This window comes from Muntiacus reevesi, chromosome 12 (genome assembly GCF_963930625.1).
Source record: "Muntiacus reevesi chromosome 12, mMunRee1.1, whole genome shotgun sequence".
Taxonomy (NCBI): Eukaryota; Metazoa; Chordata; class Mammalia; order Artiodactyla; family Cervidae; genus Muntiacus; species Muntiacus reevesi.
The window spans coordinates 36,288,198-36,303,016 of NC_089260.1; the positions used below are offsets into that span (position 1 = coordinate 36,288,198).

The window sequence follows — 14,819 nt, forward strand, 5'->3', positions numbered from 1 at the left end:
CCCCAAATCACAAAGCTTAGCTCAAGTCAGGACTCAACATCACCCCTCAGTTCTCAAGCCAGTGGTTTTGTGTGTGTGTGTGTGTACATTGTTTGTTTTTTGATTAGATGAAATCTGCACCTGCCCAGTAACGGATATCATAGAACAGGTTAATCATTCAAGGCGGAACCTTTCCTTTGATCAAGGATCTTACTGAGGGGTAGATTGTTGTGAATTCCCTGGTGGTTCAGCTATTATAAATAACTCTGTGCTCTCACTCCTGAGGCCCCGGGTTCAATCCCTGGTCATCGAACTAAAACTCCCACAACCCATGCAGCGTGGACTTAAAAAAAAAAAAAAAAGATTACCACTGGTAATTTGTTGATTCCTCGTGTGCTGCTTGGACCTGAACTTTCCACATTGCCATGCAGTTTGTTCCTGTTGTCCTTGCTTGAGTTTTCTTTTCCAGTCTGTGAACACTTACAAGGAAAACTTTCAGTGTTATTTATGTAGATTCATTCTTCCTCTTAAGGATTTTCTCATGTACAGAAAGATAAAGCAAGCCCGGCTTATATATATATATATATATATATATATAATTTTTTTTTTTAAACTTCTGGTTATTTCTAGTGATTTCAGGAAATAGGAGCCATTTAAAACTCTGACATTTTAGTTTTCTGCTGTCGTATTTGAAACTCTAAAAACACTGAAGAAAATCAAATTGAGATTCTTTAACTCAGAGTCCTTTTCATTCTGCTTCATTCCCCTTTTTGATTTAGACTCTGAGTCATTCTCTTTTCTTTTTAGGAAAGGGGTTATCACTTCTTGAAAGCTTTTCAGGATTGTCCAGGTCTTAAATAGTAAATATATGGGTTTACAGAAAAAAAAATCCAAGCAGAGCTGAAGAGCAGTAGAACCTTCTTGTTCCTGCAGAGGAAATTTAAAGACTTCCCCTCTGGTGGTCTCCAAATTCCTCCATGGCTGATCTTCTGCCACCCTTTTTATGGAGTGACCCGGTTTTGCTAGTTTTACTTGATTGGTGTCAAGGGAGCAGATGACTCGAAATAATTGGCTGAAGATTTTCTCTATCTTTTTTTCTTTAAAGATGAAAGAGATTCAAAAATCAATTTAAGAATATCTGGAGGAACACACGGAACATTTGAAAATACTAATGTGTTCTTTTGCCATCTTTTCTTTCTCCTCTACTCATCTATCAAGTGAAGTTTGGGGAGAGTGACCTTTCTTTGGACAGGAGCTTGACCGCCGTGTGGGGCCCCACTTTCAGAGTTGAGTCCTGGAACGGGCGGTGTGTCTGACTCGAGAGCTGTCTTCCCCCTTTGGTGTCAGTGCTATCTGCCTCCCCTCCTTTCTGCAGAAATTTCCTCCTTGATGACCCTGCCACTGCCCAGTTCGCCTCCTGGGTTCCTGGGTGCGCCCCCCACACCCCCCCCCATGGAATGACTCTGGTTTTCTCTGCTTTCTTATTCCTTGTTGCCTTGATGACAATTATTCTCATTTTTTTTCCTCCGGAGGGTTTTTACCATGAACAAATATGATAAAATAACAGCCTTAGGGAGTATCAGTTATATGACCACGCACTCTAATCTGTCTCTTCTGAAGATAATCAGAGTCAAATAACAGGTTTCAGAGGCTCTGTTGCCTGAAGTCACTGGGGGCATTTTTGGCCCCCATCCCTCCGGGGGCATCTGACTCTATCTGGAGAAGATTTCAAAATGCTTTTTGTTGTTCCTACTGGGTGCAGGGTTAGGGGGGTTGCCGCAGACATGCGTTGGGCGCATGCTCAGGATGTCCTATGGGACGCATAGAACACCCCACCCCCCACCCCCCAAAAAAACCCTTCCTGCTCAAAATAGCCATCATGTAGCAGTTGGAAAGCCTCTCCTTAAGTGGATCCTTTGCTTTTAGGATCTCTTAAGGAGAAACAGTTTGAAGGGGGGACCTCCAAGTATTCCCTCCCCATTCTGGATTTTGTCACATCTGGAGACAGAATAAGGCGTAGAAAGTTAGAGCCTCAAGTGCAGACTTAAAAAAAATTTTTTTTAATTTGTTTTTGGCTGTGCTGGGTCTTCGCTGATGTGCGTCTTTTGTCTAGCTGTGAGCAGGGTCTACTCTGTAGTTGGAACGGGCAAGCTTCTCACTGCAGTGACTTCTGTTGCTGCGGAGCATGGGCTCGTGGGTGCGTGGGCTTCGGTAGTTGTGGCCTGTGGACTCAGTAGTTTCAGCTCCTGGACTCGATCTAGGGTATGGGTTTAATCATTGTGGTGCTTGGGCTTAGTTGCTCCTCTGCATGTGGGATCATCCCAGATCAGGGATAGAACCCGTGTCTCCTGCATCTCCTGCACTGGCAGGGATTCTTTACCATTGAGAAACCAGGGAAGTCCTCAAGTGCAGACTTTTAAGGGGAAATATTTTTATCTTGTCAACTTTGTGGGTATGACCACTAAAGATATTTTGAACTATGTGGTTTTTCTTTTATTTTTTTGTATCTTTAGGTTAAAAAAAGGGGAACTCATATTTCTTCTTGTATGTGCTTAAAGAAAATCCCAGAGACTGATGTTTCTTATTCCTACCCTTGTCTTAAAGCTGTTGTTGCCTCTTTAAGACTGTGTAAAGCGAAAGCGAAATTGTGTCCGACTCTTTGCGACCCCGAGGACTGTAGCCCGCCAGGCTCCTCTGTCCATGGGATTCTCCAGGCAAGAATACTGGAGTAGGTTGCCATTTCCTTCTCCATAAGACTGTGTAAGAGAGGCGTATGTACAGTTTTACTTTCCAGAGAAGCTTCTGTGGCTTGATTATGCTCTTACAAATTCTCTTGGGTGGGGAATGTTAACATTCAGACTTCAATAGCAGGTATCTTAGACTCCTCTTACTTCTGGCAGCTTCTCCCTTCCTGAGTGACTGTTCCTGGGGATAGCTATGTTATATTCCTGCTCTGTTATCATCGGCACCCCACGTGTTTGACCACGGTGTGTTTGCTGTGTACACACCTCTGTCACATGAAGGTAGGAGCCCTGCTCCAAATGGTAACAATCTTCGGATAGATTATGCATTAGACAGAGTTGTATTTCTACAGAAAGTGACATTTTGTGTCTGTTTTAAATAAGAAAACCTTTTAGGTGAGAACAGTGAAGTGGGAATGAAATATATAAAATAAGAGAGGCAGGGTAGACTGTGATGGGAAACTGGGTTCTTTTCTCTCCCTCTGACTTCACGAGGCTGTTGTCCTTGCTTAGTTGCTGAGTTGAGTCCAACTCTCTGTGACCCCATGGACTGTAGCCCGCCAGCCTTCTCTGTCCACGAGATTTGCCAGGCCTGATTACTGGAGTGGGCTGCCATCTCCTTCCTCCAGGGGGTGCTTTCCTGCAATTCATTTATTCAGATGGTGTTGCTGAGCATCTCCAGGCACTCTGCACCGCATTCTGTGTGGGGCTGAAGCTGCGGGATCAGAGCACAGTGCTCGGGTCAAAAAGCTGCCCAGCCAGCTCTCTCCAGAGTACAGTAGACAATACACAGAGGGCGTTATGCCCAGAGTGGGCCCAGGCCACCAGGGCCAGAGAATTCCTCCAGGAGCAGGAGAGTTTTCCTAATCCTTTATTGAAATGAGTGGGACTTGGAAATAAGGAGAGGGTTTCGGGAAGAGAAACTAACATACGCCGAGACATAAGAAAAGGAGAGCATGATTCTGAAAGAGATGGTGAACGTAGTCTTACATTGTGAGTGTAATTAATGCCACTGACTTTTGTGTTTAAAAAATGGTTGCGGGGGGAGAGGAAGGGATAGTTAAGAGCTTTGGGAAGGTCATGTACACACTGCTATATTTAAAATGGATAACCAACAAAAACCTGTTGTATAGCACAGGGAACTCTGCTCAATGTTACCTGGCAGCCTGGATGGGAGGAGGGTTTGGGGAAGGATGGATACATGTATGTGTATGGCTGAGTCCCTTCCCTGTTCATCTGAAACTGTTACAATGTTGTTAATCGGCTATACCCCAATACAAAATGTTTTTGTTGTTTAAAAAATTAAATTATTAACAGATGGTTAAGATGGTAAATGGTATGTTATATATTTTACCATAATAAAAAAATTGGGAAAAAGAATATGGAAGGCCATTTACTTTGTCTTACCCTTTGCGTTAATACATTCCTTAAAAAAAAAAAATCAGTAAAACATGATTCCCTAGAGGAACTGCAGTTTGGAAGATGCAGGGAGAGCCCCGAGTGTGGGAGGGGCAATGAGGACCGGAGCGGGAGGTGGAGTCGGTGGGCTCCCCGTTGTCCAGAGCGGGGAGCTTTCCAAGGGGGCGGGCAGCCACACAGGGATTGAAGGCAAGGAGTGCCGTAGTCCGAGTCACGGTTCAGACAGCGCCCTCTGGTGGCAGCATAGTGAATGGCGTGGAGGAGACAGACCGACACGGACCTTTGGGACAAGAATCTAAGCAAAGCGTGGTGACAGCCCGAGTGGGGTGCGATCAGATAGATGGGGCGTGACGTGGGCTGGCAGAGAGGGAGACGGAGCCACATCTCAGAGACGCAGGAAGAAAACCGAGGGAGGGCGAGGGGGCGGGGAGGGGTCAGGGGACCAGAGACTTCAGAGCGAGGTTCAGTCTGAGCAACTTGGAGCTGTGGCATGAGATCTGGTGGAGCACTGTCCTCAGTTGAAGGGGGAGGAGGGGCTTGGAGAGCGATGGGAGGTGAGGAGGTGAGCCCTGTGGGGTCAGGCTTCGTGGAACGGAAGAGGAGAGGAAATAGCCAGGAGGACTGGTAGGACCTGGGGAGCTGAGTCACAGCAGGTACGCATCGAACACTGAGTATATGCCCACCTTTTATTTCATGACCCTTTAAAACATTCTTATAAAAACCCAGAGAGCTAGGTGGGTCTTTTTATTTTTTTTTTATTTATTTTTATTTTTAAAATTTTATTTTATTTATTTATTTTATTGTCTTTTTATTTTTTAAGCAGGTAATGGATTTGGGGTTCAGTTTCCCAGAGCTCAGTTCTTTGGGGCTACCATGACAAAGCGCCCCAGACTGAGTGGCTTAAAGTGACAGAAATGTATTACCTCTATGGTTTTGGAGGCTGGAAGTCCAAAATCAAGGCGTTGGCGGGGCCATGCTCCCTCTGACACCTGCAGGGAAATCTTTCCTTGCCTCTCTCTAGCTTCCTGCTGGTAACCCGTCTTTTTTTTTTTTTTTTTAAATTTATTTATTTTGGCTGTGCTGCGTCTTGTTGCTCGGGCCACCAGGGAAGCCCCCTGGCTGGCTTTGACTGGCGCTCCATCCCTCCAGTCTCTGTCCTGCAGCATCACACCAGCTGCTCCCTCTGCGTGCTCTGGATCTTTACACAGTGTTCTCTCTGGGTCACTGAGTCTAACTTCCTTTTACTTGTACGGACACTGGTCATTGGGTTAGAGCCCACTCCACCCTCCAATCCAATATGATGTCATCTTGATTACATCTGCAAAGACCCTGTTGCCAAATAAAAACACACCGTTTTTGGGCCCTGGGAGTTGGAAGTAGAGTGTATCTTTTTTGGGGGGAGATACAAGTCAACCCACAACATCATCTGATTTTAAAAATCTCTGCCCTGTGTTTCCTATCTTTACACAACGAAGTGTTTGAATTTAAATGATCCAAAATTCTTTTCAGATTTAAAATTGTGTGAAGATGGTTGTAAACGTTTTAAGTGGTAATCATAGAAAGCCTTGAAGGGAAACAGTTGACCTTAACTGGAAAAAAATAGTCAAAGATGAAGAACTGGAGGGAAGAGAGAAGCGCTTCAGTGAGGGGTTCCACTCTGGGGTGGTCTGGGCTGCACCCACCACACTGAGCAGAGAGGTCCCCACCAAGCTCTCGGTCCTGGCGTAGCTTTAAGGGTAGGTTCTAAATTTCTATTTAAAAAACTAGTTTCTTCCTTGGTTGAAATTTTGGGAAATATGTGGCAAATTGATGGCTATGCATGGGGCATAGGGAGGGGAGGAGAGAAAAGAGAAACTTAGTTTGAACAAATCTTTAACGAATAAGTCAGTTCAAATGAAGTATTTGCAAACATTTGCTTTGTTCTGGGTGCTGTGAGTCCTGAGGTGTAAAGATAAGGGTGTGACATTAGGACCTTGTTTTCTGGGTTTGCACATTGAGAGGCAAGGACCTCTTAGGACCTTGCGAGGTTCTAAGTGGCAAGGACCACTTAGCCAGTTGGTTGTACAATGATCTCCAGTAAGAAGACGTAAAAAGTAGAAGAAAACATTATGTCTTGGGACTTAAGGTGTCTTGGGACTTAAGGGCACGTTCCTCCTGGTTCATGTCCATTGCTCTCTTGGCCATGGATCGCCCAACAGTTTGCCCGAGCGTGGAGGCCAGGCTCTTCTCCCCAGATGAAATTCTTTAGGGTGATCCCATGTGTGCAATTGCAGACAGGTTGTCAATCTATTTGCACAGCTAGAAGAATTATTAAGCAAGTGGCTGAAATGGTAATAACCTGACAAAACAAATTATCACCAATTTGCAGTCACTTGGGCTCAATAATGGCATCTGTGACTTTCAAGCCAGGCATCCCCTGTGTTCTCAAGGCTCAATGGAGTGAAAAGCCCTTTGCTTCCAGTTTTCCTCTGATCAGCTCTTTGTCTTCCCAGCTCTTTGGAATTTCTCTAAGAAAAGTATACACCAAGGAGCAAGGATTTAGAGTCAGGAAGACCCGTGTTTGAATTTCTGCAACTCTGGGCACGTTACTGAACCTCAGAGGGCCTGTTTCCTAATGGGAATAAATACTACAAATACTGCTTGTCTCATTGGGTGATGGTTGTAAGAGCCTTGTGTGTGTGTGTGTGTGTGTGTGTGTGTGTATGTGTTTTAGATAACGTGTAAACGTTTAAATCTCGTCACAGTGGCTAGTGTATTAGACCTCAATAAATAATGTCATTTCCTGCTTATTCCGTCTTTTAAAAATAGATCTCTGTCAGACTTTGAGGAGAAACATTAAAATTAATGATCAAGTAGGAATTTTCTGAATTATTCAGTTTTCAGTAATCTTTAGAGCGTTTCCATTTCCCAACTTCTGTGTTATGAATGAGAATTTCCCAAATGCCAGATTCTACCTCTACAATATATACTCTCACTCCCCATTTTAAAACTTTTTATTTTATACTGGAGTACAGTTAACAATGTTGTGTTAGATTCAGATGTACAGCAAACTGATTCAATTACATATATTCTTTTATAAATTCTTTTACCATTTACATTGTTACATAATACTGAGCAGAATTCCCTGTTCTATACAGTATGTTCTGATTGGTTATCCAGTTATATACTCTTACTGAACATGTACAAAATAGGATAGATAATACCTAGAAACTCATTTAAGGAAAAATTTGAATTCCCAGGCTTGGGGAAAATATGGTCAGAAATGATGAAACGACTGCTTTTGATCTATTCTAAATTTTTTACAGTTTTATTTATTACTGGTTCTAGGTATCTCCCAAGTCTGACCTTGAGCCCCCTACTTTTGTCTTTATTTGTGTTTTGTATAATCAGTGATTTAAAGCATATACTTTCAATTAAAATGTTCAGGTTTACAATCCTGTCCACCATGTATTCAGGTATATTACCATGGGGAAGTTATTTAACTTCTGTAAGCTTCAGTTTCCTCACCTGTAAATGGCGATGGTGATCCTTGTCTCACAAGTGTTACACGTAAATGATGTAACATATTGGGACCACTTAGCTCAAATTTGGATATAAATAGAATGCACTTAGTGGCAGTGGCTGTGGTTATTAATAATTTTCCTAAGTCATGATTGTTAGGTTTTTTCAGATGATTTCAGTTTCTTTCTGTTCTTTCTTCATGTCCTTAATGTCCAGTTTTTTCCCTAGTTGATGATCATAAAACAAACCTCATCTTTAAATTCTAATATTGATAATTTGCTGCCACCTACAGGCTAATATGAAAAAAAACAGACATGTAATTACAAGCTTTCTTAGACTGTGAATATAAAATCTCAAGGTCATTTTGGTCGTCCCAAAGCTAACTGTGGACAATCCCAGAACCCCGTTTTCTGAGACACTTATTTTCCCTGGCAGCTCAACTAAATTCTTGATTAGTATTAATAGAATCATCTTAGATTATTTTTGGAGTTGAACAGTTATTCATAAAGCATTATTAGATATTATTATTATCATCATCAGATATTGCATCTTCCCCCATAAGCAGATTTACAAAATAGTGTTTATTAAAAAGCACAAAAGAGTCTTTGTGATTTAAGGCAAGTTTAGCGCCTGAGTTTTGTTGGGCTTTGTTGCATCCTGGCAAACTTGAGACGTCTGAGCAAAACATTAAAAATAAAATTAAGAATGTTTATAGGGAGCTCTGTCATGGTGCTTACTCCCGTGCCTTGTACGATTGCTGCCTGCATGCCTCTCTTCCATTCTCCTGCTTAAGCTTCTTTTTCAAATAACCTGGTACATGGATCCATTTGCAAGCGTACATGGTCCATCCTCAGTGGTTTTTTTTTCTTTTTTTTTGACTGCACCATGAGTCTTGTGAGATCCTAGTTCCCTGATCAGAGGTTGAAACCAGGCCCTCGGCAGTGACAGCACAGAGCCCTCACCCCTGGACCACCACGGAGTTCCCTCCTCTGTGGTTTCTGACGTACATAGTACAGCATCTTGGCGCAGTCTGATTTGGCTCAAGCTTCCAGTGCCAGATAGCAGGGGATGGGTCCAGTAAGGTTTGTGTACTAACTACAGGGTTGAATTTTGGCTTGAAAACAACAGGGAACCACTAAAGGAACCACTTTAAGCCGGAGAGTGACATGATAAGATTTCGATCATGACTTGGGCAATCCGTTTGCAGATATGTTGGAGGGGCCTGCAGAAGCAACTATTCATTGAGCCTTTCCATCCACTGATTGTACCTGTCATGTATCATTTCTGCATGAGAGGACTTAATCATACCCTAGTCACCACTCCAGTTTTTGAACTGTTTTTGAATTGTTTTATTTGTATTACTTTGATGCCTTTAACAATTCTGTAAACACCTTTCAAGTAGGCACTGTTATGCTATTGATTGTTGTCATTTTAATTATCAGCTGCTATTGTGCAGTGAATATACAATAGGCCAGGAGCAAGCGTCTTTGTACTTTTACTCAATGTACGTACGGACATACAAATACTTCTCCTGGCTTGCCATGGTGCCCGCTGCTTGTTGAACAACAGGCTTGTTCTCTCTCCTCCATCTCTGCCCGCCTGCTACATCTGTCATCTGCTACCTGGCATCTTGCTTTGGGTGGGTGCCACATTGGCACTATGGTTGAGCTAGCCCTTCCCAGAAGTGGACGTGGGGGCTGGTGGGGAACAGTGTGATTATGGTAATGCTCACTGGCAGAAAGAGGCGAAGAGCAGGAAGAGGAGGAAACCTTTGTCTGGTTCCCTCTGCAGAAGAGCTGTTACCATGGGACTTCCCTGCTGGTCCAGTGGGTAAGACTTCACCGTCCAATGCAGGAGGTGCAGGTTCAATCCCTGGTCGGGGAGCTGGGATCCCACATGCCTCATGGCTCGAGGACGAAAACATAAAACAGAAGCAATATTGTAACAAAATCAATAAAGACTTTAAAAAAACATTGAAAAAAAAAAAGAAGCTATTGTTAGAGGAGACTGAAAATTCCAAACCATGGAAATGGATGGCAAAACAGTGACTATGGAAAGGTGAGCAAGGCCTTGTTTCAGGTGTGAAATTTAAGGGGGCATCGAAAAACTCTTCAGTCCAGATAAGTATTATGTTAATGCATTATTTTAAGAAATTTAAAATCCAAGAAATTCATGATGAACAAGGGCTTCCCCTGTGGCTCAGCAATAAAGAATCTGCCTGCAGTGCAGGAGATGAGGGTTTGATCTCTGGGTCAAAAAGATCTGGAGGAGGGCACGGCAACCCACTACAATATTCTTGCCTGGAGAATCCCATTGACAGAGGAGCCTGGCAGGCCACAGTCCATGGGGTCGCAGAGTCAGATGTGACTAAGCACCCATGCATGATGAACAAAATACTAACATTTTAAATAAAGACAAGATCTGAAACAGTGCTGTGATAAACCTGAGGAAAAAGGAAAAATCAGCCATACCGAGCCTGTCTGTTTAAGAATTTGATATTTTGTTCATTATGGATTCTTTGAATTAACTGATTTTTTAAAAAATGTTGCATTAAAATATTAAAATTATTTACATTGAATTAAGTGCCCTCATAAATTCTGCACCTGAGGATCAGGGGCCTCACTGAACTTGCCCTTAGCCTTGTACTTGGTTGGTTGGGCAGAAGAAGGGGGAGTTGCCGAGAGACAGGTGCCTCCCTGGCTGCCCTCTGGAAATACAGAATTCTTCCTGGGGGATAGGCAGACACTGGCTGCTTTCAGGGCAGTGGGTGTGGCAGGATTGGTCTTATGTGGAAAGCTCTTATATGGGTGTTCGTCATTTCTCTGAATATATTGTGTTGGCCAAAAAGTTCACTTGGATTGTTCAGTAAGATGTTACAGAAAAACTCAGACCAGCTTTTTGGGCAACCCTAGATAAATTAGGAGCTTCCCTGGTGGCTCAGTGGTAAAGAATCTGCCTGCCAGTGCAAGAGACTTGGGTTCAAGCCCTGGTTGGGAAGATCCCTTGGAGTAGGAAATGGCAGCCCACTCCAGTATTCTTGCCTGGAAAATGCTGTGGACACAGGAGTTTGGGGGGCTGCAGTCCCTGGGGTTGCAAAGAGTCGGATATGATTTGGTGACTTAACACGCATGCATATAAATTAGGGTTTTATTCTAAAGGGTTATCTGGATGAGGCATTTTTTTAAAAATTTATATTTTAAACTTTTTATTTTGTACTGGGGTGCAGCTGATTAACAGTGTTGTGATGGTTTCAGGTGAACAGGGAAGGGACTCAGTCATACACATATATACACACACACATACACACACACACACACACACACACACACACACACACACACACACACACACACACACACACACACACACACACACACATTCTCCTCCAAACTCCCCTCTCATCCAGGCTGCCACATAACATTGAGTAGAGTTCCATGTGCTATACAGTAGGCCCTTGTTAAATAAAGCAGTGTGTACATGTCCGTCCCAAACCCCCAAATTATCCTTTTCCCTTTTCCTTCCCTCTGGCCACCATTAGCTTGTTCATGAAATTTAAGTGGATGAATGCGTGCATGCTAAGTCATTTTAGTCATGTCCGACTCTTTGTGACCCTATGGACTGTAGCCTGCCAGACTTCTCTGTCCGTGGAATTCTCTTGCCTGGAGTGGATGAGACATATTTTTGCACATTACAAGAAGCTGTCTTCTACTTCCACTAGGGAGAGAAATGGAATACACTTTCTTTAGGCGGTTCTTCACTGAGTTGAATCTGATTAGTAGAGGAAGCTGAAGACATTTACAGTCTCCTTCTATGAATATTAGTCATGCTGATTTACTAGTTAAGCATTTAAAGTCTTGGCAAGATCTCCTTCTTGGCCTCTTAACTCTTCTGCTTTGCACTAAGTATATTGTGACTGGAGAAATGAACAGAAGCTGAGAGAATGCTGTATTTTCTAGATTCCTATTTTGAAAGAGTGTAATTTGGTGGTTTTTAGTAGTTAGCTCATAAGTTGTGTGTGGGGTTTTTTTTTTGTGTGTGTGCTTTCCTCGGATAGCCAGGCCTTTTGAAGGCAGAAAGATGAGATATGGCTCTTACCTCATTGGCTTTCTTCTGGCTGGGGCTGTGAAGGAGTCCAAAGGAGAATTTTACTTAGCTTTCATACTTTACAGACTTTTTTTTTTTTTTTTGTCTTCAACAAGGTCTGCTGAGAACAGACCCAGTACCTGAGGAAGGAGAAGATGTTGCCGCCACGATCGGTGCTCCCGAGACTCTGACAGAGGAGGAGCGAGAGGAGCTGAGAAGAGAGCTTGCAAAGGTGAAGGAGCCATCCTTCGGGAGCTTCGTTTGCACTTAAAATATGTTGTCATTGGTTTTTCTAAGGTGCCTGGTGATATTCTCTAGTCACTTTCAGGGGAGAGAAAACAATGTGTGTTTACTCACCCTAGAGAGCTTGAGTGAGGAGGAGGAAATGGGAACATTTGAGACCAGTTGATTTTTAATACGAGGAAGTGTATCTATGGGTAAAGTGGGTCTGAGAAGTAGAGTGTGAAGTTGGAAATGGATGAGGGCGACTAGTGAATGTCTTCTAAGTGACCTCACTAGCCCTGATGCACTTGGCTTTCAATTGCTTTGAGTGACTTCTTTCTACCTTTGGCAATGTTGTGAATAGAAGCTCTTTGAATTTTCTTTCCATTCCTCTTTCTCTCCCTTCCTCTTTTTAATATTTTTTTAAATCAACCATTTCAAAGTGTACAGCTGAGTGACATTTAGCAAATTCACAATGTTGTGCAACTGTCATTTCTATCCAGACATTTTCATCATGTCAAAAGGAGACCCCATACTCATTAAGCTGGCATGCCCACTCTTCCCTCCCTCATTCCCTGGCAACAAACTAATTGCTTTCTGTCTCTATGGATTTACCTATTCTGGATATTTCATTTCAATACAGTCACATAGCATGTGATTTTTGGTATCTGACTTGTTTCATTTAGCATAATGTTTTTGAGGTTCATCCTTGTTGAGCTCATATTGGTACTTCACTGATTTTTAATGGCTAAATAATATTCTCTTGTATGTATCTATTATATTTTGTTTATCTGTCCATTTGTTGAGTGGATATTTGGGTGGTTTCCACCTTTTAACTATTGTAGATACTCAGCTAAGGAATATTTGTGTAAAAGTACATTTGAATACCCATTTCCAATTCCTTTGGGTTATACCCAGAAGTAGAATTGCTCATCACATGGTAATTCCATGTTTAACTTTGATTTTCCAGAATTGCCAAGCTGTTTTCACAGCAGGGTTGCCAGTTTACATTTCATTACCAGCTTCTCTACATCCTTGCCACATTTTTTATTTTCTGTCTTTTTGATTATAGCCACCTTAATGACTGCAAAATGGTATCTTGTTGTGCTTTTGGTTTGTATTTCACTGATGAAAAAGATATTGAGCATCTTTTCATGTGCATATTAGTCATTTACATACGTTTTTTTTTGAGAAAGTCTATTCAAATCCTTTCCCACATTTTTAAAACATTATTTGTCTTTTTGTTGTTGCGATACAAGAGCTTTTTATATATTTTGGATACTTGATCCTTATCAGATATATTAATTTGCAAATATTTTTTCCCATTCCATACAGTCTTTTCACTTCCTTCATATTGTCTTAATGCACAAAAGTTTTAAATTCTGATGAAGTCCAACTTATTTTTTCTTTAGTTGTTTGTCCTTTTGGCATTATATCTAAGGATCCATTTCCAAACCTAGATCATAAAGATTTATACAATATTTTCTTCTAAAGCTTATATTTAAGCCTATGGTCCATTGAGTTAATTTTTATATATGGTTTGTGGTAGGGTTCAATTTTATTCTTTCACATGTGAATATTTAGGTTTTTTAGTACTATTCATTGAAGAGACTATCAGTGAATGCTCTTGGCATCCTTGTCAAAAATCAGTTCATGTATATGTAAAGGTTTATTTCTGGATTCTAAATTCTGATATATTCATCTATGTCTGTCTTCCTGAGAGTACCACACTCTTGATTACTATAGCTTTGTAGAAAGTTTTAAAATAGAGAAGTATGACCTTTTCACCTTTTTCTTCTTTGTCAAAATTGTTATTTAAAGTCTCATGCAATTCTATATTAACTTTAGAATCTACACTTCTACCCACACACACAAAAAATGCCATTGGGATTTAGTTAGGGTTATTACTGAATCTGAGGATTGATTTGGGAGAGTATTGTATTATTACTATACAATTAAGATTATAATCATCTTAATATTATTAAATCTCACAATCCATGAACGTGGAGTGTCTTTCCATTTATTTAGGTCTTCTCTAGCTTAGCATTGTTTTGTAGTTTTCAGGGCACAAGTCTTATACTTCCTTAGTTACCTTTATTTTGAAGTTGTTTTTATCCTTTTGATGTGATTATAAATAGAATTTTCTTAATTTACTTTTCAGATCTTTCATTGCTAATGTGTAGAAATATTAATACAACTGAAGTTTGCATTTTAATCTTATATCCTGCAGCATTGCTGAACTTGCTTATTAGCTCTATTAATTTTTTTTGTGAATTATTTAAGAATTTTCTCTATATAAGTTAATGTTATCTGCAATCAAAAGTAGTTTTACTCTTCCTTTGCATTTTAGATGGCTTTTATTTACTTTTCTTCTCTATTGCTCTAGGTGAAACCTCCAGGACTGTGTTGAATGGCACTGGTGAAAGTGGGCATCCTTGTGTTGTTTCTAATCTTAAGGGAAATACTTTCAGTCTTTCATCATTCAGTGTGATGATAACGCTTGGTTTTTATGAATACACTTATTCATATTAAGGAAGGTCCCTTCTATTCATAGTTTGTTCAGTATTTTTATCATGAAAGGGTCCTGGATTTTGTCAAATGCTTTTCTGCACCTATTAAGATGATTGTGTATTTTTTCCTTTCATTCTATTAATATGGTATATTACATTAATTGATTTTCATATTTTGAGTCATCCTTACATTCCTAGAATAAATTCCACTTTATCCTAGGTATATGTATTCTAGACCTTGATGATACAATCCTTTATGTTTCTGGATTTGGTTTGCTGGTATTTTACTAAGTATTTTTGTATTTATATTCAGGAGAGATTGACTTGCAATTTTCTTTTCTTATATCTTTGTCTGTTTTTTGTA

General features: G+C 41.0%; 1 protein-coding gene across 2 annotated transcripts in view; it reads left to right on the forward strand.

Annotated features, from left to right (window-relative positions):
* Positions 1 to 14,819, forward strand: part of TPD52 (tumor protein D52) — a 117,986-nt gene that overhangs the window by 74,797 nt on the left and 28,370 nt on the right. For both annotated transcript variants that reach the window (XM_065902528.1, XM_065902527.1), the window contains exon 2: positions 11,840 to 11,955. In XM_065902528.1, the coding sequence (XP_065758600.1) occupies positions 11,840 to 11,955 (116 nt within the window). The remainder of the gene's footprint in view (positions 1 to 11,839; positions 11,956 to 14,819) is intronic.